The sequence below is a fragment of the Vanessa cardui genome, chromosome 6 (genome assembly GCF_905220365.1).
Source record: "Vanessa cardui chromosome 6, ilVanCard2.1, whole genome shotgun sequence".
Classification (NCBI taxonomy): domain Eukaryota; kingdom Metazoa; phylum Arthropoda; class Insecta; order Lepidoptera; family Nymphalidae; genus Vanessa; species Vanessa cardui.
In genome coordinates, this window is record NC_061128.1 from 3,222,382 (window position 1) to 3,249,143 (window position 26,762).

General features: G+C 34.0%; 3 protein-coding genes across 4 annotated transcripts in view; 2 read left to right on the forward strand and 1 right to left on the reverse strand.

Moving 5' to 3' along the window:
• Positions 1-16,701, forward strand: part of LOC124530221 (ATP-binding cassette sub-family G member 8) — a 55,603-nt gene extending 38,902 nt beyond the window's left edge. The window contains exons 3-18 of the mRNA XM_047104268.1: positions 6,024-6,151; positions 6,648-6,779; positions 7,137-7,277; positions 7,352-7,496; positions 7,592-7,779; positions 8,947-9,097; positions 9,334-9,489; positions 9,971-10,162; positions 10,364-10,633; positions 11,515-11,632; positions 12,262-12,442; positions 13,001-13,124; positions 13,722-13,886; positions 14,570-14,690; positions 14,805-15,088; positions 15,208-16,701. Coding sequence (XP_046960224.1) covers positions 6,033-6,151; positions 6,648-6,779; positions 7,137-7,277; positions 7,352-7,496; positions 7,592-7,779; positions 8,947-9,097; positions 9,334-9,489; positions 9,971-10,162; positions 10,364-10,633; positions 11,515-11,632; positions 12,262-12,442; positions 13,001-13,124; positions 13,722-13,886; positions 14,570-14,690; positions 14,805-15,088; positions 15,208-15,465 — 2,745 coding nt within the window. The 5' untranslated portion in view covers positions 6,024-6,032 and the 3' untranslated portion in view covers positions 15,466-16,701. The remainder of the gene's footprint in view (positions 1-6,023; positions 6,152-6,647; positions 6,780-7,136; positions 7,278-7,351; positions 7,497-7,591; positions 7,780-8,946; positions 9,098-9,333; positions 9,490-9,970; positions 10,163-10,363; positions 10,634-11,514; positions 11,633-12,261; positions 12,443-13,000; positions 13,125-13,721; positions 13,887-14,569; positions 14,691-14,804; positions 15,089-15,207) is intronic.
• On the reverse strand, positions 16,695-21,316 carry LOC124530222 (spermatogenesis-associated protein 6). Of its 2 annotated transcripts, XM_047104270.1 has the most exons (7): positions 21,047-21,316; positions 20,720-20,903; positions 20,476-20,645; positions 19,866-20,032; positions 19,073-19,180; positions 18,345-18,466; positions 16,695-17,169 (listed from the first exon to the last, which is right to left on the reverse strand). In XM_047104270.1, the coding sequence occupies exons 1-7, from the start codon at positions 21,089-21,091 to the stop codon at positions 16,958-16,960; spliced, it is 1,008 nt and encodes a 335-aa protein (XP_046960226.1). In that variant the 5' UTR covers positions 21,092-21,316; the 3' UTR covers positions 16,695-16,957. The 2 variants fall into 2 exon arrangements, with proteins under 2 accessions (XP_046960226.1, XP_046960225.1); XM_047104269.1 differs by lacking the exon at positions 18,345-18,466 and having other exon boundaries at positions 16,695-17,171.
• An 849-nt stretch (positions 21,317-22,165) lies between these two features.
• Positions 22,166-24,051, forward strand: LOC124530571 (cryptochrome-1). The gene is made up of 2 exons (XM_047104791.1): positions 22,166-22,359; positions 22,463-24,051. The coding sequence occupies exons 1-2, from the start codon at positions 22,273-22,275 to the stop codon at positions 23,876-23,878; spliced, it is 1,503 nt and encodes a 500-aa protein (XP_046960747.1). The 5' UTR covers positions 22,166-22,272; the 3' UTR covers positions 23,879-24,051.
• Positions 24,052-26,762: the final 2,711 nt, after the last annotated feature.

Genomic DNA, 26,762 nt, shown 5'->3' on the forward strand with positions numbered 1-26,762 from the left:
TATAGACATGGCTCAGTAGGGATATGGGACGATAGTTCTTCAGCAGGGTTTTGTCTCCCTTTTTGAAGAACAGGACGACCACACTCCTACTCCACGCCTCCGGAGTTCTCCCTTCGAAGAGGACAGAGTTAAAAAGCGTCTGAAGTTCCCTAAGTACCGGTTTACCTCCCGCTTTTAATAGCTCTGTGGTAACGCCGTCCTCTCCAGGGGCTTTTCCATTTTTAAGCTGTCCAAGAGCAGTCTCGATTTCGCCAATACTGACTTCAGGCAGGTCTTCGGAGAAATGGCGTGTTAATGTAGCTCTAGGATCCTCATTTTCGGGATCAGGTCGAGATGCATGCGATGCGTATAACCGGCCGTAGAAGTCCTCTACTTCCGAAAGTACTGCCGGCTTAGAAGAAACGACTTCTCCACTTGCTGTGGTCAACTTCGTCAGGTGGCTCCTTCCAAGAGATTGTACGAACACCTTAGACCCCCGATTCTGCTCAATAGCTCTTTTTATTGCAAGAGTATTGGAGCACCGGAGGTCGTGTCGTACGCGCCTGCTGATCTCTTGGTTTAATTGCCGTTTCTCTGACGAAGTGACAGGTGGGTTTTCACGTCGTTTCTTCATGAGCCCCAAAGTCTCTTCCGAAAGGTTCGACTTCCTGCCCTTACGCTGCATGCCACAATATCTCGTGCCTTCTTCCCTGAGAATTCGAACTACATTTTCGAGGTTCTGGTTTACGTCCGTTGTGGTTTCCACGGCAGCGAATCGGTTCTCCAGGATTGACTGGAATGTTTCAGATCCCGCAATGGTTTGGAGCAGCTTTGGTCGGAGCGTGGACTTCATCAGACGGGCGCGCTCGGCCTTAAAATTGATATTCAGAGAGCCTCGGAGGAGTCGGTGATCACTACCGGTATTGAACCTGTTAATCACTGAGACGTCTCTGAATATATGCCTCTTGTCCGTCATTATGAAGTCGATCTCGTTTTTCGTCATAGTGTCGGGGCTTTGCCACGTCCACTTCCTTTGCGGCTGCTTCTTGAAGAAGGAGTTCATCAAGAAGAGCCCCTCCCGTTCGAGGAAGTTGACAAGCATTTGCCCCCTATGATTCCTGCTTCCAAGTCCATGGGGTCCTACTACCGATTCGCTGCAGTTCTGTACTCCCACTTTAGCGTTGAAGTCCCCCATGACAACGTTGTAGTGGGTTTTCGTGGTGAAGTGGAGGGCCCTCGATATGTCATCGAATAATTCTTCCACTTCATCGTCCGAGTGTGTCGAGGTCGGTGCGTACGCTTGCACCACCTTGAGGCTGTACCTCTCGGTGAGCTTTATAATGAGGTACGCTACCCTGTTCGACACACTGGAGATTTCCACCACGTTGTCAACTAGGGACTTATTTACCAGAAACCCAACGCCACCTTGGGATTGTTGGTCACCCTCTCGGAAGTACATTAGGTGGCCTGATTCGAGGGTTACGGTGTCCTCTCCCTCTCTACGGACTTCACATAGCCCTAATATGTGCCACCTAATTTTCCCAAGTTCTACCTCAAGTTGCGCTAGATGCGAGTCAAGCCGTAGCGTGCGTCCGTTGTACGACGCAAGGGTCAGTCGGTTGTGGTGGCCTCCCGTAGCCCGGTGATTCTTAGCACCCCCCGTCCCGCCGTTACCATCGTCGCCACCATGACGAGGAATAGCGGGGCTGCCGGGAACTGGGGGCCGTGGCTTGCGTGTGTGCTGTATGTGGAGGTTGTGCCCATAATCGCCACGCTGGGCAGGCGGGTTGGCGATCGCAGGGCGTAGCTTCTCGCACCGGTGACGCTGCTGCCCGTCACCGGCCTGTGGTATTTAGCTACGCCTATTATGTTGATGGTTATACCGCCATCAGTCGGTCGCCAGAGCCTCGTTTGCTGGTCGGCAGGATGCACCACGGGCAGGTGAGGTTGGCTTGGGGCACCAAGGTGTAGTTTGCGCCCCCTTACATCCCCATATCCAAGTTACTATAACTGTAAATAAATAAGCATTTTAAAAGGTTTTTAAATGAAATAATAACATATATAATTGAAAATATATTTATTCATATCAAACATTTAAAATAATGAGATCAATCAACGTATATAAAATAAAATAAAGTATTTCTTGTGGTACGAATCTACTTCGTCCGCTTTAACACCACGTACTGTTCCATCATAACTTTTAAACAAAATAAATTTTGTATCATTAAAAATATATTTATGTTAATCATTTGGAATAATGAGATCAAGCAGATTATACATAATATAACAACGTACTTATATAACATTAAGTAAAGTATTATAATTCTCATTATTTGCATCATACTTCGTCCGTTTCAGCTAAAGCATCACGTATGGTTTCATTATGCCGCATACTTAAATATTCTTGATGGAATCATCATTCTAGATTCTTTTCTTTACGATATGTTTTGAAATTCTTGAGGTAATTATACTTTTGTGCTCTTATTGCGACAACAGCGGGATGGAACAGAAGGCAACATCTCAATGAACGATTTTAACTGTGCGACTTCTACTTCACCAGATTTATTATGAGTATGAAGAGCTTTTTTGCTTTCCCAAGCGGTATTCAGAAAATTATTGGCATTTTCGATAGCGTATCTTAAAGACATTTGAGATAAGTTTAGGGTCTTAAGCAAAAAATGTTGGCATATTTTAATAGGCTGTCCATTATAGTTTTTAAAATAATCGTATGATATTCTACGAACATTACTACTAGCTCTTTTTTTGCTCTTTTTCTGCCAATCGATCTCTCTTTAGCACATGACAGTAGGAATTCTTTGTGTCTTTTGTCACAACCTAATCCACAATAGTTTTCAAGGATATTAGCCTGATCATCTTCAGTAAATTTATTTGAACATGAGTTACCACATCTTTTATTCATACAAGGATGAGGTTGAACAGATTTCGATACAGCAGCTTTGCGATTTTTTTTTTTGATAAAAGACGTTCCGGTAAAGGTTTTATTTTCCTGTATCCTCTTTGACCAACACTCGTCTCTTGAGGTGACTCATGTCCATCCGAATCACTGGACGATGAGGCGGGCTTCCATGAGTATTCACCATCAATGCAGGCATTATTGTCGTAGATATCCAAAGACTTCCCGTTTAGTTCTTCTTGGTCAAAAATGAACTGGTGCTAGGCTGTATTAATAAGAGTCTCTCTTCGGGATGTTTTTAACAAAGTAGGAATACTCACTGTTGCGTCACAGTATATTTACAACAATATTATGTATATTCACAATAACATTGATCACTTTCAGTGATAATCATTGTATGTGCACTAGGAGTAAGGATAAGCTTATAACGCCAAGCTTCCGACCCCGCAAAGTCAATAAATCCTTCTTGGGGCAAGGTATCCGTTACTATAATAAAATTCCGCAGACATTTTTAACTTTGCCGTTTCGTAAATTCAAATCGTTTGTAAGAAATACATTGTTAGAAAAAGCATATTATTCGATACAAGATTTTGTAGATGATAAAAAAGCGTGGAGTTAATACCTGTTGACTTCCAAGCAGGATATAAAATTTAAATAATTGTATTTGACTAATTGTATTTGACAAACATGACTTTGTATTTTTTAAATTTTAAAATAGAGTAACTACTGATTTTCTTGCCGGTTCTTGTCGGAAGAATCTACTTTCCGAACCGCTGGTAGCTTCACTTAATTGTAAAATGACGATTCAAAAGTGCTTGTAAAAGCCTACTTGAATAAAGTTTATTTTGATTTGATTTGATCAATGCAATCAGGATCCCCTAAATTAGTTTGATCATAATTTGTTATATCTACTTGTGCAATTTCATTTAGATTATCTAAATCCATTGAAGTATAAGAATTTTCAGTGTCAGAATCACTATAATCAACAAGTTTATTTAGAGTTATTGTTATACGTGGATTGGAATTTTGCTCAGAATTTAAAATGGTATCAGACCGTGATGTCATCACAGTTAGTGTAGGGTCTATATTAATATCGTTGTTGCTGCCTGTTAGCAAGAATGGATCAAGAACTAAAGCCTCTGCATCTTGCTGTATTTTATTCTGCGGGGAGTGGTGATATTAGCTATAACAAATAAGAGATATCTTAAAAAGAATTGCATGATGTAAAACATATAAACGGACGGACAAAGTTGTAGTAAAAAAGTGTGATCACTAACCTATTAAGAACCCGTCTTTAAGAGATCGTTAAGGAATTTTCTGTCATCCACTCTTTGTTTCTTTAATTAAACTTAGGTAAAATAGAGACCATTCGCGTATCAACGTGGATGGCCTAACTTAATTATTTTTTTAACCAATACTAATCTAACACACCAACAATTAAAATGGGAGAACAGTAGTACAGGCAATAAATTGTACGCATTTTACATTTTTCTTGCATTTTATTTAAAAAAATTAAAATACAATACATACCTTAGCTGCTAAAGTCGACATTGCTTTTTTATTTGATAAATGTTTGAGCTTCTTATTTGCAGTACACTTATTACTCAATTAATTCAAATACTACACAATAAAAACACTATTTAAAACGTTAATTTTACTATTCAAAAGTGCTTGTAAAAGCCCACTTGAACAAAGTTTATTTTGATTTTGTTTTTGATTATTTGTTATTATGAGTGAAACTATTTTTTTAACCACAAAGGATTTTTAGTTCCCTTGATTATTAGTTTCATCCTAATAATCCTAAAAATCCTAAAAAATAACATCGTTCCCTTTGGAACGCTGTTAGTTGCATCCTAATAACTTTCGCGGAAATAAATATGTCACGACAGGTTTCTTTATTGTAAGCGCCTTACGATCAAAGACTAATGTCGGTTGCGATAATAAGTAGGGTCGCTTGCGCTAAAAAAAATCGGTCATTAGTCAAATAAGATAAAAATGCCTATTGTCGCTTACGTTAAGACTTTAAAAACGTATGTATTCACGATAATTTTAGCATTTGCTATAACTTTGTAACGGTTTTTTTTCTGAGGAAATTATCAACAGGGATCGGTCCGTTACGGTTTAAAATATTAGTATCAATAAAAAACGATTTTTCGACAAAAGTGTCGCTTACGATAATTTGGCGGTCATGGCTCGATATGTTAGAGAACGTATTTTCAAAATTGGGAACATAAATAATCAACACCGACGTTTTTAATATATGTTAATAAAAAAAAATCTATACCTTCTAGTGTCTTTCTTCTGGTCGCTTCCAGGATTAAGTACCTAATCTACTTTTTGGTATTTATTTCTTTGTTATATCACTGATATGCTGAAGAGTTACAAATTAACGGTACCAACCACATTGTATAAAAAATGGTTAATAGTTGAGTGAATTAAAGAAAGTGCCAAATACCTTGCTAATCTCTACGCGGAATAGCAAAAATACTCAAAGTTGTCTTGATGATATTTTACCCCGAAACAAGTATACTTAGTAGTGTTGTTTTTGCGTTTCGGTTTGAAGGGTGAGTGAGCCAGTGTAACTACAGGCACAATGGAATGATTAGGTAATACTTCTTACGGAGCCAATGGTTACGAATATACACCATCGTATATTCACCATTTGGTGACTCATTTGCCGGGCGAACCCGCAAACATATGTCATAAAAAACATTTTTGATTATATGACGCAATAAAAAAAAACAGGATGTAATTCATATTTCCATACTTTTAATTGCCTCGTTTAGAAGCAACAAGAAAAATATTGCAAGAAAAATAACCAATCAACCTTACTTAACAATAAGTTATTTTAATCAAAAATCGTATCAATTAACAAATATTTCCGCATGTTATAAAATAACCATTATCTTAATTGAATCACCCACGCCTATTAATTGAAGTTTAGTTATTAATAATAAATCTAAATATGCTGTCTGTTTCTTATTATTATTACCTATGTATTTTTAAAGGTTAAAACATTTCGTTACCAATAACATAAAAATAAGATTGCATATAAAAGTCGATCTACCAATCAAAAATTGCTTCAATTCTACATCTATGTTCACACTTGTAATGGTTTTATTTAATTTAGTGACAGGAAATGTCGCAGTCTGCGCTAGGCTTGGGAGGTGAGCGGCGCTACTCTGTGCCCTCTAACCCCATGATGCATGATCCGCGGGGAATGCACTCTGAAGATCTACACGCCTGGTCTATTTACAGGTACCATATATAATTCTTTAGACAATATATATTACAAGTTTTAATTTAACTTGCAGTGAATTTTTATATAATATAAATTGTGTTAAAAGTTCAAATTTGAAATAACTTTATAACTTAACAGAAAAAAATTTAGTGTAAAAGTTTGTTTTCTTTTGAGTACATTTAAAAAAAAGCTAGTTTTTAAAAATATTTTTAAGTTTTAATTCATTGTAAAATAGCTTATAACATAAACGACAAAATAAAAAAAATACTTATTAACTCATAATAAACAAAAACACTCAGAAAATACCTATTTTATTTGGTCCTAAAGATAAGTCTTTTCTTTATAATGGGTAGGTAGATGGATATTTGTAATTGAAACCGCCCAAATTTTTACGGCTACCTTACATTCGATTACTTTCTCAATAAGACCGAATATTCTGAAGTTGTTTTTGCTATTGTGTATGTAACCATATTATCAAGAATATTTGTTATTCTTTTAATTATTTACTTTCAGGCAAAATCTTAATTCTGATTTCACTGACAGTGCGCTCGGTAGCACTGACAAAAGTCCTCTGCCATATGGAAATTTCCAGCTTCGTGATACAACAGTTCAATCTATCCTTTCTCACCCTAGATATGGACCCAAGTAAGTATTTTAAAATCAAATAATATTAATTATAATTTATAACTTCCTATATTATAAAACGTTAACTTTTCAAAATAAGGTTTTATAAAGTTTTAATGAAATCATGACAAGTAGTAATTGCATATTTTATATTACTTTTAAATATTAATCTACATTATATGTGGACTTTATTCATGGGTTACCTACCTAAAAAAAAACAAATTTGGATTACCTAAAAAAAAATAATAAAAGTTATACCACAAGATGCATTGCGTGCCGAGGATGACTTGGAAATCAATACATGGCCGATAAGGTCTGCTAACGATTTTGCTTTTATCAAGTAATATCCAAAAATAATAAGAAATTGAATTTTTGCAGATCAGCTCTTGGTTCCAATATGTACACATACCTTAAATTCGGGTTGCCTCGTGTGTTTCCGCCTAATCACAATGGTTCTCAACGATCTGGAACTCCGAAACCGAAAACATCTATTGGAAGTGGCATGAAATCTGTTCCAAGGTATTTTTTACGATGACATTATTTGTATAGTATCGATGTTGACGGAACATTAATATTAAATTAAAAAATTTCAGGATACAAAGACAGACTCGAGGTGTACGTGAAACATCGTCTGGCTACGATAGTTCGGACAACGAAACTTCAACAAATTATAAATATAGTCGTAAATATCGTTCTGACCCTGACTTCAGAATGCAAAATCTTCACACTTCTTATCAGGTAAACTCAATACACCTTTAGAATAAGATAGAATTATTTTGTTAAGTGAAAAAATTGTACTAAAAGTTAACGAGAATTATGCATATTTGTTTCAGCACGCCACTGGCGTTCCTTTGGTCGCAATGCAACAGGCTGGTATACGCGGGGAGTCCCACTGGACCAACTCCAGGCATAAGTCAATTAGTGAAGCGAACTTGTTAGGCATCGATTCCAAACCCACCCGATCATATACAAATAGACGGAACAGTGTTGCAGATTTTGTACCAGACAACGATCACCAAAGGTAAACATTACTTATTTCATCATCCTATTCAATCCAGAAGGAGAAAAGACAAATATACAACTTTGTCATTGAATTGACCTGGAATAATTGGAGAAGATCTTAAATAATCTACGGCATTCATTATGCAATTGTTAAAAATGGTGTTTTGATTATCATTGGCGTTACAATTGGTACATCGAAAGTAAAATTAAGCAATTGCGTAAAATAGTGTTGTATTTTAAATACAGTGTCGATAAAAAAGTGTTTTAATTCATAATATTTCAATTTGCAAATGGCATGGAATATGTAAATCAAGTTTTCAGGTTTGGTTTTTTTTTTATTTCTTTTATAACAATAGGCTGTATAATAAAGATCATTAACTTCTGACGTTGCATAACGCAACTCAATTGATGAAATTCCGATGACATTAAAAATTACTCAACTGTCACCGGTGTTGCCGACTCGTTTACATAATTTTACTACGGATGATCAGCTTCAATTATAGTTAATTATTTCCTTACAATTTATTTACAAAATTATAATACAAATACCTTCTTGAGTAAATCAAATATATTTTGTTTAGTTTTTATTAAATAAATACAAACCCATGAATAGGCCTTAATTGTATACATCTTACCGGACATTTTTGAAACCAAGAAATTCTTTACAATTCCTAGACCAATATTTCCGCACAAACAAATATTTCCGCATATTGAAGATATGTTTACAATAATTATACAGTCTCACAAAACCAAACAGTTCCAGTTTATTTAGTATTTATTTCCTAGGAATTCTATGCAATTGCGACGTCATACTAGGAAATATATAAAAACTAAAAACGCCGAATTTGGTCTAGACTAATAAAACTAGTTTTTTAAGAAACCAAGGGCGTGTAGTTGGGTCACATAAAGTATCGCCGAAAGAGTTTCGAAATCTTTTATGATAAAGGAATTTTTTTAATATTACCTGAAAAAAAAAACATATTACAAATTAAATATTTATTTAAGGAATTGCACACATTTCATAGGAATTATATACATACACATACTATACTTTTTCGTTAATATAGTATATACAATCAAATTGTGAGTAATCTCTAGCCCCTCCTTTACATGTAAGATTATTGATTCTACAGATACGAAGTCAAGACATAATAAAATGAGTGTAAAATATATATTATGTTTTTAGCTACCTCATGCCATCCTCTCACCTCGGCGGACGAATGTCAAAAGCTGGAAGTCACATGTCACTAGCACAGTCACGAAAGCATTCTACCTTACGACCTGGAGACCATCTAGACGGTTACACGCATTCCGCGTACATTTATCCTAATTATTACGTACGTATGAGTCGAACAAAGATTTGAACATCAATAATGTTTTTTGTTTACTACGATTTTATTTTCCTTTAATAAACCAGAATGAATCAAAACCATAATGCTATTTTCGTAGCACATGTGATGACTCAAAGTTTTAGTTACTTAATCCATTTATACTTTAAGTACCTCTAATTGATTACAATGTCATCTGGTCATGCAAAACAATAAATAAATTGATTTTGTTTATATCATTACAGGTAAACAATTTAGAAATAACGTCACCTGAGAACAAATCGACATTACTCGTGTCAGGATTAAGTTTTGAAGTTAAATCAGGGGAAATTTTAGCAGTTTTGGCAACATCGCAGCAGGAAGCGACTGGTTTACTGGATGTTTTAGCAGGCGCTAGAAAGGCAAGTATTAACGTCTGTGTAAATTTCGAGATACTGAATTTTCATTATTAGTTTGTATTATTTTTCTTTCCTGTACAGGAAAGTATCTATCCATTTTTAGTATCTACTGAGAGTTATCGAGTAGCATAAAAGGAGATAACATAATTTCGGCTACGGGGGCTCCCAGCACACGTAAACAAAAGACAGATGACAGACAGATAATTATGATTATGACAGACATATTATTAAAATAATATAATATATAATATAATTAATTCAATTATGATTAATAAATATTTCTTTAAATTTTATGCAATTATTTTTGTAAGAACTCTTTATCTTTCCAAAGGGCCCCCAAACAATTTTTTATACGGGGCCCCGTCAAGGCACGCTACGATTCTGCTTAAATTGTTTCAAAGCTGTATTAGCTTGATAGCAATATATTGTTAACTGCGCGTGGGCATCCCTCGCACCAGATGTAACGAGTTTGTACCTACTACAGAAGCTATCGGGCGACATAGTCCTGAATGGCCAGGCGGTGGCGTCGTCCACGCTGCGGCGCGTGTCGGCGTACGTACGCAGCGACACGTCGCTGTGCGCCGCCATGACGGTGGAGCATACACTGCGCTTCCATGCCGCCCTGCGCCGTCCCCGACATAACCACAATCAAATGAAGATGGACGACAGGGATCGGGTAACATTTACATTTTCTTCATTATCTGCCTCATATTTCTCGGGTAGTCAGGATACAGAAACAGAAATCGTTATTTTAATGGACGTGATAATTAACTATTTGACTCAATTGTTTTTTATTTAAGGAAATCTCTAGAAAGTACGCGATACGCGAATGAATTAAAAAAAAAATCAATTAACGTATTCTGAAATATTATTTCAGATAAATCTGTTGATAGAAGAGTTAGGATTAGAACAAGTACGTGACACTAACGTTGTTCGTCTAACTCGTTCTGAAATCCGTCGATTGAATGTCGCTTGTCAACTACTACTCGATATGGCGATACTCATTCTCGATCAGCCCACGAAGGAAATGGACATCTTCGACACATTCTTCTTGGTGGAGTACTTGAGGAACTGGGCGAGCACAGGCCGTGTTGTAATTATGTCCTTACATCCGCCTACCTACGAAATATTCGCTATGCTCACAAAAGTAAGTTTAAAATTTTAAATGCATGCATAATTTTGTATATATATATCTAAAGTTTCCAGCAGTGGCGGAATTACAAATTTGCCACTAGTAGGCTATTCAATTTTTGCCGCCCCAACTGACTTTTGAAAGCAAATCTTTATTTATTATACATATTAACTACGTTTATTCTGAAATTGAAAGTTTATGATTTTTGTTCTATCGTTCTCATTACTTCGGCTTTTTCCCATTATTAGAATGATTGTGAACTAGATAATATTGCTGTTAGTTACTGGATTATTTTTGCAAGCCGCTATGAAGTGACGATTATACGGATTACGGGCGTAATGTGTATACGTATAATTATATTTTTTTTATTTCTGTAATAAAAAATATATTTGGCTAAATTTGACGCCCTACGGCCCTAGGCTCTAGCCTACATATTGGTAAATCCGCCAGTGGTTTCAAGTCGTAAGATCATACATCGTTAATGGGTAATGATATATAATAAATTGCCAGAATACATAAAATCATTACCAATACCTCTATTTAAGCGTAAATTAAAAGTATACCTCATTGAAAAGACATTTTACAAAATCTCTGAATTTTTTGATATTAGTTAATGATGTTTGCCTAAGTTCGTATCTAATTTCCTAATTAATCTTATTTCTAATTATATTATATTTTGACATATTTTAATTAATGTTTTATTATTATTGTTTTTTTTTTATGTTTTAGCAGTTAATTATTTTTTTATATTTCAATTAATGTAAAGTAATAATGTGTACCAATTTATATTTGTATGCCTAGTGGCGAAATTTTTGTTGTTTTAAAAAATTTTACAAATAAAGAATTTGAATTTGAATTTGAATGAACCGAATAAATCTATTTTTTATATATTTCAGGTAGTTTTAATCTCAGCTGGCCGTACGATGTTTAGCGGTTATAGAAGAGACATGTTGCCATATTTTGCCTCCATTGATTACCCATGTCCCGCTTTCAAGAACCCATCTGATTACTATCGTATGTATAACATTTAAAGTTTCCAGTGTATCTTTTGATGTTTGATTAATCATTATTATGGATCATAAGTATGTGTTGTCGTTTAGAACTTATTTTTTTTTGTTATATCTTAAAACATTAGCTAAGTAGGTAATTACCTTATAGTAATATAGTAATACAGAAATAGAAAATACATTTAAAGCCAATGCTACAATTTTTAACAGCAAACAACAACATTCTGTAAATTCCCACTGCTAGGCTAAAGGCCTCCTCTCCCTTTGAGGAGAACGTGTGGAACATATTCCACCACGCTGTTCCAATGCGGGTTGGTGGAATACACATGTGGCAGAATTTCTATGAAATTTGTCACATGCAGGTTCCCCACGATGTTTTCCTTCACCGCTTAGCACGAGATGAATTATAAAGACAAATTAAGCACATGAATCAGCGGTGCTTGCCTGGGTTTGGACCCGCAATCATCGGTTAAGATGCCCGCGTTCTCACCACTGGGCCATCTCGAAACAATTTTTAAACGAAAGCGTATCTTTTAAAATAAAAAATATAAAAATGGAAGTGACTAGACTTTATACCGCGCCGCAGATTTCGTCATCAATAAACAATATTTAAAGATGAGCACAATTGATTGGCAGTGGATCTAGTGACTCTGGACGACCTGTCGGCCGCCGCCATGTTGGAGTCGTCGGGGCGCATCGAGGCGCTGGCGGGCGTGTTCGCGGGCGCGCAGTCCGCCCCCGAGCCGCCGCCGCCCGTGCCGCTGCCCGCGCCCGCCGCGCGCCCCAACGTGCTGTCGCAGGCCTTCGCGCTCGTCGAGTGAGTACACGTACCACGTAAAAAACTAATACCGTTACGAATGACTAAACAATACTAAAAATGTCTATATTTTAATAGCATTATGTTTGATAAGGTACAATTTTTTGAAAGGTCTATGCTAGAGGTTTCGTAACAGTTATCAAAATGTAAATATTGAAATAAAACTAATTTTAACGGATTTAAATCGCGTATATTAATTATTTTTATCATCCCGATGTTTCGAGCACTTTACAGCGTTCGTGGTCATGGGTAGACTGAGGTGAGATTTGTCTATTTGAAGTACATGAGAAATATTATTTACAACTACCGCCAATATACGCGATTTAAATCCTTTAAAATTAGTTTTATTTCAATGTGTAATAATCGCGAAAATCTAAGACAAAAGGTAAATAGTTAGTAATTAAAAAAGACAAGCATTTGGATGAGATTAACGATACAAAAATAACGTATATTTACCAAAAACATTTCAACAACCATAGGTTGTTATCCAAAACTATTTATTACATACCTGCCTGTAATTTAATAAATAAAAAGTTAAACTTTATTTTCCTATTTCAGAAAAAGTTTGCTGTATACGCAAATGACTACGCTATCCAACGTTATAACTCGAATAATAATAGCAGCCGTCATGTCTCTCATCACTGGCACCATATTCTGGGACCTACCTTCAACAGATGCCAAGGTAACAAAACAGTGCATAATTTATAATATAGTTTATACTATACTATACATTAATTAGTCATTCTAAATTAATTATAGCCTAGATTATATAAATATTTAAATAAATAACTTTGCCGTCTCGTAAATTCAAATCGTTTATAAAAAATACATTGGTGAAGAAGGCGTATTATTCGATACAAGATTTTGTAGATGATAAAAAAGCGTGGAATTAATACCTGTTGACTTCCAGGCAGGATATATTAATTTAATAATTGTATTAACTGTTAGTTAATACAATTATTAACTGTATTTTTTTAAATGTTGAAAAAGAGTAACTACTGAGTTTCTTGCCGGTTCTTCTCGGTAGAATCTACTTTCCGAACCGGTGGTAGCTTCACTTAATTGTTAAATGACGATTCAAAAGTGCTTGTAAAAGCCCACTTGAATAATGTATACTTTGATTTTGATTTTGAATAATTTCGGTAAACAAAAAAATAGGTACATTTTAACCGGCACGCAAAGATCTCTCTCAGTCTTAATAATGAATTTGTGATGTGGTCGTAAGAATCATTGGTCGTCCCTTACATATTAAATACCGTGCCAACCGCTCGCTTCCCAGCTGAGCCAACACGACCGCGTGGGCTACCACTACAGCGTGATGTGCGTGTGCGCGTGGCCGGCGCTGCTGTGGTTGAGCGCGCGCGAGGCGGGCGCGGCGCGCGCGCACGTTGAGCGCGACGTCGCCGTCGGCCTCTACTCGCGCACCGTCTTCGTGCTCGTCGATGTGAGACACGTCTTATATCATTACTTGGAATAAACAACATAAATAAATATGAATATAATAAATATGAGACAACATTACATATAGTACGACACAACTTAGATGTCGCATCGGCAAAATTCGTAAAACCGATCACATCCGAATTGAGTACGCTATCCCAAATTATCAATATTTATTTCTCATGCGAATATGATCTTTGCACAAACCTAATAACTTGTAATATCATATGACCTAATATATTCGTCAATTTGACACATCGATTTACATGCACTTGCTTTCTCTGACGCGAGAATCTATAGCGACGAATAGCGTCGAATGGCGCGATAGGGAGCTATTTCTATTGGTTGTGTAAATCGGCAGTAATCGGTTTTATTTTCATTCCATTGCATTTTTCGATGCTACATCTCATTTGTGTCGTACTATACATTACTCTGATCCCAATGTAAGTAGCTGAAGCACTTGTGTTATGGAAATCAGAAGTAACGACGGTACCACAAACATCCGGACCCAAGACAACATAGAAAACTAATGGTAATCTACATCGACTCGGCCGGGAATCGAACCCGGGACCTCAGAGTAGCGTACCCATGAAAACCGGTGTACACACCACTCGACCACGGAGGTCGTCATTTTTTCACTCTTTCATTATTGTATAATACGGTTATTGACACGATTTTGTATTTTAGCAATTTTTGGAGATTTGGTCGGCCATACTGACGTGGTTAGCGTATCTGGTTCCAAGCTATGCTATGAGTGGCTTATATGCTCAGTCGCTTGGATCTTTCGACGGTTTCTACATTTATTTAGGTAAGTAAATAATTAATAAAAAAAATTACTTATAATAAAAATAATGGTTATAGCTGAGTTACATTTTGCTTAATAATAAGGTTAAAAGAAATAACTATATTTGTTTGATTTCAGGGTATATGCTGTTATATCTAATTAGCATACAAATGCTATGTCGAGCGGCTATATTTTTAATACCGATGGAAAAAACCGCGTCAATCCTGTCTGGTTTCTGCCTGTTCCTCACAACTCTTGTGAATGGAGTCATGTTACACCAACAAGATCTACCACGCTATGTCAAATGGTTGGAATACGTGTCCCCCTCAAAATGGACGCTGCCAGAGATTTTGAGACGGGAGTTGAGCGAAATAGCCTTGAGAAGCAGTATTAGTAAAGATTTAAGATGCACCAATAAACAGGTTTGTTAAAATAAGTTTTGTGTTTTTTAAAAAGAAGATTCAAATTGTGACTTAAAATACTTGGGTAAAATTGTATTTTTTTTTATTAATTTACATATGATCTTTCTGTATAATTACAGAGGCAGCATTTAGACATCATAGTGCAATCTCCATGTCCTCCGCCGAACGGTACACAAGTTTTATCAAATTTTGAATACCTAAGGTCTGACAATATCTGGGAATGGACAGAAGACAGTTTTTTGATTGCATTAGCTATTTTCTACGCAGTTTTCGCTCTAGTCGCCATTTTTGCTTTTGTCTTTGATTGTACGAAATATGTCAAAACCAAGGAGAGAGCCTCTAGACGAGGTCATAAAGTAACCGTCAATACGCCTTAAAAAACGGTGCTTTTTTAATTTGTATTTTTCGCCATCTTTGGTGCTAACTTATCCAAGTGTTAGTGATTTTTTCCTTATTATCAATTATCAATATCAATTTTATATATTATTGAATTATTGTCATAAGGTTTTGGTTTAAGTGTAACATTGTCACATTTGATTGCATTTCTTCTTTTATATCGAATCTTAATACTTAAATATGTATAGCATGTTGTGTGTTTAAAATAATGTTTTAAGCTCAACTTTGAAAAATTCAATAAAATTAGGTAATAATTAATTTTAAAATAATTATAATAAATGTACAAAAAATTATATTATTAACAAGGAATTTAAATTTTAGATATAATTCAATGAAGAAGGCTGAATATTACAATGTCTTCCGTCCATAATAAAAAGCAAGTTAAGATTATTTTTTTTAATTAATAATGTTGTATAATAAATAATAATCTATGTACAATAAGTAATATGGTGTCTACTTGATTTAAGACATATATCACAATTTTAGGCCTAAGTTTTATATAATATAATTCTATCAGAAGTTTTGTCGGAAATCTATAGCCTATTTTAAAGAGGCTTTCTATTATCCTGTTTAATAGGTTATATGTGAAACTGAAATAATTAAGCCTATCACTATGAATCATAACATGGAATTTTCATTTATTCTCTTTTACTGTGTAGGTTCTGTTTAAATTACCTACGAAATCTTTTTCAGTATACATATATTTTTGGTGTTTTTTTTTTCCTAATATTTTAACGTATGATAGGGTTAATTATGGAAGATTGTCGACATTCAGATATTTCAAATACAGTCAGAATTTTAATCTTATTTTTTATTCTTCTTCAACTCTGCACCAAATTTCTTGCCGGTGCGATCGTGAATATAACAATTAAGCGGAAAAGTATGATTAACAGTTGATTAAAATATAGTCTACGATGCGTCGTAACATAGTTTTTTAGTTAGAAAAACTATAGTTTTTCAAAACACTGCCTTTGGATAATGCTCACAAAATGAATACTATATTTTGTAACATTTATTTTTTTATATTGATTCCAGTGATTGTTTTAAGTTTAATCATAAAGTCAATTATTAATTAATTAATTTATGAGTATAACTTTTTGATAGAAAAAGTATTTAAATAAGATTACGAACGAGGAGCCATAATATTAGAAAATATTGTTAAGTTACCTTTGCTTAGAATGATTGAGAAATATCAAATAAATATAGATGTAACAGTGTAAAGTGGTTTTATTTGATCAAAAACTTCAGTAGTTTATTATGAATTGATATAACAATTTCTCATTTGTAATACATGATTTGAAACGTAACAATAAAAATAACATTTACATCTAAACAATTAATACGCTACCAAATAATTTAATAAATTATATTTAAAAAAATAAACTTTCTATTTTTAATTTCTAATAACTGTCTTGGTCCTCTTTTTTAGTCTGTCGAATAAAAAAGAAGAGTTAAAAATACTGCGAAATTCTTCTACAGATGATCAACTGTGTTGCTGTGAAATAGTTCATGATATCTCTTGCAAATTTCGCAAACGCAGGGAGTCACTTTCGTGTAATGCTTATTGTAGCTTGGAGTGTCGTGGCTTTTGGCGTTTTCTTGGTCAATAAATCGACTTTCAAGTATCACTTTTTGTAGACTTTCGTCGTTTGTTGGTTCTAAGGGTCCTATTTCACGTTCACTGACTCTGTAAATGTATTTCAATTGTTGATTCCGTTCAAAAAATGATCTGTATTTTTCGCACCCGTGACGTATCACTCACCCAAGAGCCAAAACCTACCTACGCGACAGGACACGCTATAGATCTAAGTCTGATCTTAACGCACGTTTTTGATGCGCGACCAATCACAGCGCAAAGAACTACTTATAAAATCGGCAGATTATTGCGAAATCCCGCGTACCCCACCGATTTAGAGGACGAACTTTAGTTTTAATTTAGAGCCCCGCGCTCAACCTCAGGGCAGGGGACATTAGTTCTCGCCCGAAAGTCAGGTGACGCTGTGAAGGCCAGTAGGGCCAACAGCAATACACAACGCACAAAAAAAAAAGCGAAATCCCGCGCTAATTGGCTCGAAAAGTCAACACGGGTGCGTTGTATAGCGTTGCGGGAGTGCAGCGCAGTTTTTATTGATACTGTTAAATAATATGCAAACTTACGTATATAGTATGCGTTTATTTAATCTATTGACTATTGATCCTCTAAGACTAACATGACGTATGACACACATGGAGCGCTGCGACTCGGTTTTGATTTCAACAAGAAATCGAAATGTTTATAATACGCATATCATCTACCACCTGTTCCCACTACGTCGGCAAATTTAATGGACTGAATCGCCAATAAATACCTAATATATATCTAAGAAAACAGGCTGATACACTCCAACTAATATACTTGTTACACTAACTCAAATGTAAAGTACGACACAACTTAGATGTCGCATCGGCAAAATTCGTAAAACCGATCACATCCGAATTAAGTACGCCATCCCAAATTATCAATATTTATTTCTCATGCGAATATGGTCTTTGCACAAATGTGATAACTTGTAATATCATATGACCTAATATATTCGTCAATTTTACGCGTCGATTTACATGCACTTGCTTTCTCTGACGCGTAAATCTATACCGACGAATAGCGTCGAATGGCGCGATAGGGAGCCATTTCTATTGGTTGTGTAAATCGACAGTAATCGGTTTTATTTTCATTCCATTGCATTTTCCGATGCTACATCTAATTTGTGTCTTACTATACATAACTGATACGATACGATACTATAGAATATCATTAAATATAATTCTAATTAAATTTTACTGAAATGTTAGAAATGGCACCGTTTTTCATCAGACAGGCTACAGTCTTGGGAGTCAGTTTCTTTCCGGGCAGTCTTACTCGTGGTGAGCGCGTACACGGCGTACTCGCGGCGCGACGGCCGCAGTGCGTTTGGAGACAACGACACGCGGGACTTGGATACGGGACTGGAGGATTTGATCAGGAAATTTTAAGGTACAATGTCGACTGGAAACTTTAGATGCCATATATATTAATTATTTTTGGCATCCCGACGTTTCGAGCACTTTACAGCGTACTACGCGATTCAAATCCGTTATAACTAGTTTTATTTCAATGTGTAATCGCGAAAATTTAAGACAACATTATTAGATGCCACAACTATCCCAAAAATAAAGTCGGTGTTTTTACTCGATTATCAATTTTTTTTATTAAGTGGCATTTATGTCACAAAAACTAATTTCGTATTTTTTTTATTTTATTTTAGTTTCGGTAAAAGAACTGACATTCAGGCCAACCGATGTATTTACATCATCACAAAGACACAGCCAATGCACCAATGTTATATCCCTTGTGCCTGTGCACTTACTCACTCACCCTTCAACTAAGCTAAGCTTTGTTAGAACCAAATCAATGAGAAGCTTCGAACTGTGGTATCTAATTTTGAAATACAATGCAATCCAAACCATCTCCTGAGTCTATTTCGCCATTCTATTGGTGACGGTAAGCAGTTCCTAATAAAAAACTGGTAAATGTTAGAATAATCTAAAAAACACTTATAGTATACAACTTACTTTGGGCAACGACACGATGACGTGTCTCTGGGATCTAGACTACAACATGATCGAGATCCATCAGACCGTGAAATGGATCGAGACATTCTTATCTTATTGCATTTATTTCTGAAAACAGAATTGTCTATTTAATTAAGCGGTAGGTTAAATCCTTCTACGTATTAGGTTAAGTTAACAACAGCCTGTAAATTCCCACTGCTGGGCTAAAGGCCTCCTCTCCCTTTAAGGAGAAGGTTTGGAACATATTCCACCACGCTGTTCCAATGCGGGTTGGTGGAATACACATGTGGCAGAATTTTTATGAAATTTGTCACATGCAGGTTTCCTCACGATGTTTTCCTTCACCGCTGAGCACGAGATGAATTATAAAGACAAATTAAGCACATGAATCAGCGGTGCTTGCCTGGGTTTGAACCCGCAATCATCGGTTAAGATGCACGCGTTCTAACCACTGGGCCATCTCTGCTTTAATCCAGGGCTGCAAAAAAATCTCGGTCGCCACACGAGTTTGAATCATAGGGAAAGGAGATCGCCATACCCGGGGCATTTCTTGTATTTAGGATGGATTGAGTTTATGAGGCTACATTTGCAGGGTTGAGAAAAGAGAGAACAGAGTTTGGAAGAAATCAGATGTGTTGGATTGCCAAGTTATTAAACAGGGAGTGCAAATGCACTTTTATATACTCACATACTTGTGTCATCTTAATATCTAAGCATTTGGATAATCTCTGTTGAGATTGGTCGCCTCAATCAAAATCACTGTAGCGTATTTTATTATCATTGTTATTAATACCTGTGATATTGTGCAGAGTGACAAACTTGCTTCTGTCGAGTTTTCTCAACATCTTGTAGTGGATTACAATGACATGGTTTGCTTTTATTGTACATGTGGTCATGTTGATTCCATATTTCATCTATGCGGACTTTTGTTGCAATCTCAATTTTAGGAGACAGAATACCCTACATGAACAAGATTATATTAGATACAGATTAACAATTATATAATTATGCTCTCGTATTTGTCATGGCATAGAATTCATAACAAGTACATAATATCTATAAATAATAACAAAAAAAAAAAATTTTTTTTTGGACAAATAAGTCTGTGATCTGTTGCTCAAAAGGCGAGGAAATCAGAATAGATATTGTGGACTGAGATGTTAAGTTGTGTTGTCTTAATACTTAACATTGCCCTTTTGCATAATATTATTTATTAGTAACAGTAATATAAAGTTAAGATTGAGTCTACATTTCAATATGAAATGTAAACAACTTTTTTACTTAAAAGGTGTTGCAGAATTATAAGTTTAGTTAGACATTCTTTGGAAGCTTCACTTCAGTATTAAATATCAAAATAAATTCAGATATTTTAAATCTCTTTGCATAATATTTTTGATATTTACAGGAAAATCCTTTGACCTCCTCATTAGGAGATCAACACCATCTGCTGAACACATGTTCGGTGGGAAAAGCACATCATTCAGAGCGCCGAGATATTGAGCTAATATAACACAGTCATCAGCAGAACAATCATCACACCATTGGACTAGTTCACAGTATATTGTTTCACCCTCTGAAAAATATGTGTATTAAACATTAAATGAATCAGAAACACCTAATTAAAACAATATCGAGAAATATACCAACTCAACAAACAGCAAATGTTGTTAAGAGCACAGCTCTCTTGAAATCTCTTGCGAAAGTAAAATATGTCCTTAAAGGAGAGAGGAAAGATTGGAGGTAGTAAACAAGTGTGATAGCTTGTGCCCAAGGCAAATACAGTGAGCGATACGCGGCCATCTTGACAAAGCCACACTCCAGGACAGGATACCTGAAATACGTATAATAATTTTAAAGTTTATGAGGTATTTTATAATAAAACGCTATGTTAAAAAATCTTTCGAGACCAGGGAATCTGACTATAGAACAATAGTGAAATTAAACAATTAGAAAGGATTACATATAATAACTTACTTTTTGGATTTCTATTTCAATAGTTAGTTCAATTATTTTAGGCATATTCAAGCATCGTCTTATTTATATAGTAAAGAACATTACGCTAAACTACATTTCGCATGGCTATTATGGCAAATTATGATTATGATCTCTTGATTAATTTGCTAATTATTAAAACACATATATAAATTAGTGTAAACTTAAAATATCACGTTAAATTTTTAAAAATATCTTGTATAAATTATGAAGTGGTCAAAAACTAATACCCCTTTGAAGTTTGATTGATTGACATCATGACATCGTTTTGTGTTGCCAAGCGGTTTCCATGGAAACGGTACTGAAAATTTTTGTATGACGTACATACATTTTGTAAAGGATTTGAATTAAAACAGGCTGCCGATGTAGATAAATTACTTGTAAAAATTATTAAGTTCTCCAATTACATGAATGTTCATGTTTTCTGTAATCCTTTCTAACACTACTGTACCGTACCGTAATAAAATTTAACACCAAATAAAATATTACACAAATATATTTATTTATACATCAAAATAAAAACCCCCAATATAAGTTAAACTAGTACTACACTTTCTACTACACTCGGCTGAAGTTGGCTTATAAGTTATAAGTGTAGAGGATCGTAATTAGTGATAGACTTAAAAATATATTTATCAATAACAATATTTATAAGCACCTTAATTATACGATTAATATGAATTAAAAATATTTCCTCTATAAATCTTGCCTGGCCGCGTGGAACTGTGAAATGATTGTTAGCAACATTTTCGAATTTAAAAGTTGATATAATATTGTTCATTCGGCAATATCTTTGTTTGTAAATTTAATAAGTCAAAGAATGGAGGATTGACGTAGAAATTACACTTGATGATATAATGAAATGCATGGAACATTTTGCTGTATATCTATCAAACAAGGGTAACTTAAGACGCAATAAGAATCATTAATCTACATAATAAAAAACATAATCTAATATCTATGAAACTAGGCCCACTCCAACACCAATGTGTACAGGAGGCTTTATTTTAGTAATTCAGAAGTATTTTTCTGTGGTATTTTAATTTTAAATTTCGACTTTACAAGTTTACATATTAGTTGCTCATAGTTCATATTTCATAGTTCATACTCAAGGTTTAACTTTAACCTTTTTTTAAGTTTTTAATATCTTGCTTTATTGCCCTGGTTGCTACTTATTTTTCGAATGTACGAAAGGGTGTTAATACGAAATGTCTAAACTACCAACTGTAGTTCACTGGTTTCGGCTGGATCTTCGACTTCATGATAATCTGGCTCTGCGTAACGCTATAAATGAAGTAAGTAGTATTTTATCATTCCTAAAGGTTATTAATTTTTTTATATTTTTATATTTGATAATCATAATAAAATGTTATCATTTTCTTGATAATTTATTTTCAGGCTGAAAACCGTAAACATATTTTAAAACCAATCTATGTAGTCGACCCTGAGATCAAAAATAAAATTGGCGTTAACAGACTGCGATTTCTGATACAAAGTCTTCAAGATCTGGATTTAAATCTCCGTAAAATTAATTCACGTTTGTTTATAATAAGAGGTAAAGCGGTGGAATGTTTACCAAAAATCTTTGAAAGGTGGCATGTAAAATTTTTAACACAACAAGTAGATATTGACGCTGAATTAGTCAAACAAGATGAAATCATTGATCAAGTATGTGAAGAAAATGATATATTTGTAGTAAAAAGAATGCAACATACTGTATATGATTTCAACAGTGTGATAAAAAAAAATAATGGCAGTATCCCATTAACCTATCAGAAATTTCTTTCCTTAGTAGCTGACACTCAAGTGAAAGATACAATAGAGATAACAAAGAATGTTTTAGAAGAATGCAAATCAGTAGATTTTGAATCGGATGAGTACAATGTACCTTCATTAGAAGAAGTAGGTATTAATGATTCAGAATTATTAGAATGTAAATATCCTGGAGGGGAAACTGAAGGATTAAGAAGACTTAATGAATACATGGCCAAAAAACAATGGGTTTGTAGTTTTGAGAAACCAAATTCGTCCCCAAATAGTATTGAGCCCAGTACAACAGTTCTAAGTCCATACTTGAGTCACGGTTGTTTATCAGCAAAGCTGTTCTATCACAAGCTAAAGCAAGTTGAGAGTGGAATGAAGCATACACTGCCTCCGGTATCACTTATGGGTCAGCTTATGTGGAGAGAATTTTATTATGTAGCTGGAGCTGGTACAAAAAATTTTGATAAAATGGTGGGAAATACTGTGTGCACACAAATACCTTGGGGGAAAAATGAGATACATCTTCGAGCGTGGGCAGAAGGAAAAACTGGTTATCCATTTGTAGATGCAATTATGAGGCAGCTCAAGCAAGAAGGATGGATTCACCATTTAGCTCGTCACATGGTAGCCTGTTTTTTAACCAGGGGAGATTTATGGATATCATGGGAAGAAGGAGCTAAGGTTTTTGAAGATTATCTTCTTGACTATGATTGGTCTTTAAATGCTGGTAATTGGATGTGGTTATCAGCATCTGCATTTTTCTATAAATATTTTAGAGTTTACAGTCCAATTGCATTTGGCAAAAAAACAGACAAGGAAGGCCTTTATATAAGAAAATATGTACCAGAATTGAAGAAATATCCAAGTGAATTTATTTACGAGCCCTGGAAGGCTCCAAAATCAGTCCAAAGAACTGCAGGTTGTGTAATAGGGGAAGATTATCCAAATAGAATTGTTGATCATGACAAAGTTCATAAAGATAATTTACAGAAAATGAATGCCGCTTATAAAGTTAACAAAGAAAAGAAAGCTTTAAAACGAAAAAGATGATATTGTTTTAAGACCTAATATACCTACTGGGTTGAATAACTTTTTTTGTAAAATAGTATTAATGTTTGGTATATTTGATCTGATTTGATATTAAATACATTTGTCCATTTTATGCAAAAAATAGTATTAAGATTTGTTAAAGTTGATTGTTTTTTGTTGGAATATATATTAAATACCAAATACAAAACTAATAAATAATTTTACAGAAAATTTGTATTTTTTTTAAATATGTTTTTATTCTATAGTGTAAATATAATTTATTGTACACTGCAAATAAACTTTTTAAAAATCTAAGAACTTAAAAAGCCCTAGAACAACTAATGCATTACCTACATTTAAGATAATTATTTTCGCTTTTCTATTTCTCTTCTATTTTGACTAATCTCTGTAACGGCTGGACAAATTTTGGTGGGACTTTCACTAACAGATAGCTGATACGAAGTAACTTAGATTAAAAAATAACTGTATTGTTAAATTCAAACGCACAAAAACAGGTAGTCTAATAATATACAGATACATAGCAGAAAATATCTGGGTCTGGAAATGATTAGTAGTAAGAGAATAGGCATCCTGGTGGTCCCGAAGTACATTAGTTCGATCAGAAAATATAACAGTAAGGCCAGTCGGCACTTCAACAACAATAGCCTGTAAATTCCTACTGCTGGGCTAAAGGCCTCCTCTCCGTTTGAGGAGTAGGTTTGGAACTTATTCCCTCGGCACTTATACAGGTTTATTATACATACATTTGATTATTTTATTAAATGGAAACAGGTCATATATACTTAGAGTGTAACAAATGTAAGGTAGACACCATATTTTATTGAAACTTAAAAAATACTGGACAAATAATGATGTTTTACTAGATCGTATTTAAAAAATATATCAAAACGAGGATGTATACTGCGATATCGTTATCTGTTTAAAGAGGACGGATATAGAGAAAAGAAATCTGAAGCAAATTGACATTTGGCTAATGACACATTTATCTGTCAAAATAATTGTTAGCAGTATTCAAATAATATGAATTTTATTAGTAAAAATGTAAAAATATTTAGTAAATAAACTTTTTTGTGCGTGTCTTAGTGAGAGAATGGTGAAGTGAAGATGGTTAAAAAATGGAGTTAAATGAAATGGTAAGTTTTTTTAAGAATATTTATTCAAGGTAGAAAGTTTGTTTTAATGGGCGGATTAGTAGTGAAAAATGTACTGATAATTTTAAGTAATGAGAAAATGCAAGAAAACGCTTTGTACCATTCCTATACAGGCGGTGGCAAGTGATAAAAGACAATTTAATATATGAAATTTCAACGGTGCTTACCAAAATCGAACCTGCAATCATTTCTTATTATTTACAGTCGTAACCACTGGGTCATTTCTACTTTTTAAGGATTTATTTCAGAAACTATACCAAATTTTTTTATAGATATTGATATTATTTTATAGAAACTAATTATGTTAATTCATACAAACTAGAATAACCTACAGTTACTTTATTGTGTGATGTTATGGTCAAACTTTTTGACCTTTTCATTGTTGTATTTTTTTTTTCATTACAAATTGGTTTTGAACAATAGTTTGTTTTATATTTACTTTACTGTGTAAAAACGGTGAACAGTCTAATAATTTCATTTTCGACAATTTGATAAAAGATTAATGCATATGTAATAACTCAGTTTAGAATAAATATATAATATTTGAAACTGAACACAAAATGTGAAGATATATATTTACTTAAGCCTTCTTAGTTAAAACAATAATTGTCCTTACTTTAATATTTCTTATCATTCCTATTTAATCATCATTATGAAACATGGAACATGGATGATAATAAATTAGATTTAAAAAAGAAGATAAGAGAAAGTACTCTTTAAGAATACAGAGTTTAACAAGGAAATTAGTATTGTATTATATAAATATAATAAATTTAATTTTATTGTTATATTATGAATGATAAGAAATATTTTATATATTTTTATTATTGGTGCACATGGTATAACATTGTATGAGAATACATTAAATAAATTTAAAAAAAAAAAACACAAATAAAAATCATTATCTATAATGCTTGAGCTTGCATTAAACATAGCACCATCTACACCACCAATGTTATCTCCAATTGTAAAGTTAAACAGGAATTTGATAATACTGCCATAATTAGCATACTTTTGTGATAATCATTTATACTCATAAAGGACAAAGTATAAAACACATAAATAGAAATTATATATTATATATATTTTGTTAAATGAAATACTGTAATAATACTCTATTATGCTAAATTTGTAATGGGATATTATAAATATTCTTCAGTATTTTAATTATTAAAAATGTTCCCAGTTATTCTTATGTATGTCACAAACTTTAAATGTCTTTATATTTAAATTTTAAAGACAAAAAATGCACTGTAAGAATATGTTTTCAAAGTTTTAACAGCCTTTTATAAGTTGTTTAGTTGAAAACAAAAAGTGTCCGGGTGCAAGTAGTGTTCTGGCTATGTCAATGTCCCTTTAAAAATGCACCATTTACACTGGATCCAGGGGCCTGAAAGTTGACTTCACTTTTTTTGTCATAATATTTTTAACATTTAATAGAAGATATTTAACAAATCAAATCCTTGCAACATTTATAGGCGTAGTTGTAATTTCCAGTAATGGAGTAACTTACAGTAAATTTAAAATAAAAAAAATCTATTACAGAAATCATAATGAGAATGTATTATAATCCAATTCGTTTTTAATGGTTTATTTTTAATTTTTTTTCTTAACGGTAAAAATGTTACAGAAACAATGTGCATTACGAAATTACCGATAAGTGTATTGAATTTCTAATTGTTACGCTTTATCCATCACGCTACGGTCACGTGTCGAGCGAGTCGCCGTCCCCC

Bases quoted from the DNA above. Each gene is read 5' to 3' on its own strand.
- LOC124530222 (XM_047104270.1), bottom strand. From the start codon at position 21,091: ATGCCTAAAATAATTGAACTAACTATTGAAATAGAAATCCAAAAA. The intron at 20,646-20,719 runs GTTGGTATATTT...CATATTTTTCAG, and splicing joins CAACATTTGCTGTTTGTTGA to AGGGTGAAACAATATACTGT. The intron at 19,181-19,865 runs GTATTAATAACA...TTCTGTTTTCAG, and splicing joins CACTCTGCACAATATCACAG to AAATAAATGCAATAAGATAA.
- LOC124530571 (XM_047104791.1), top strand. From the start codon at position 22,273: ATGTCTAAACTACCAACTGTAGTTCACTGGTTTCGGCTGGATCTTCGA. The intron at 22,360-22,462 runs GTAAGTAGTATT...ATTTATTTTCAG, and splicing joins TGCGTAACGCTATAAATGAA to GCTGAAAACCGTAAACATAT.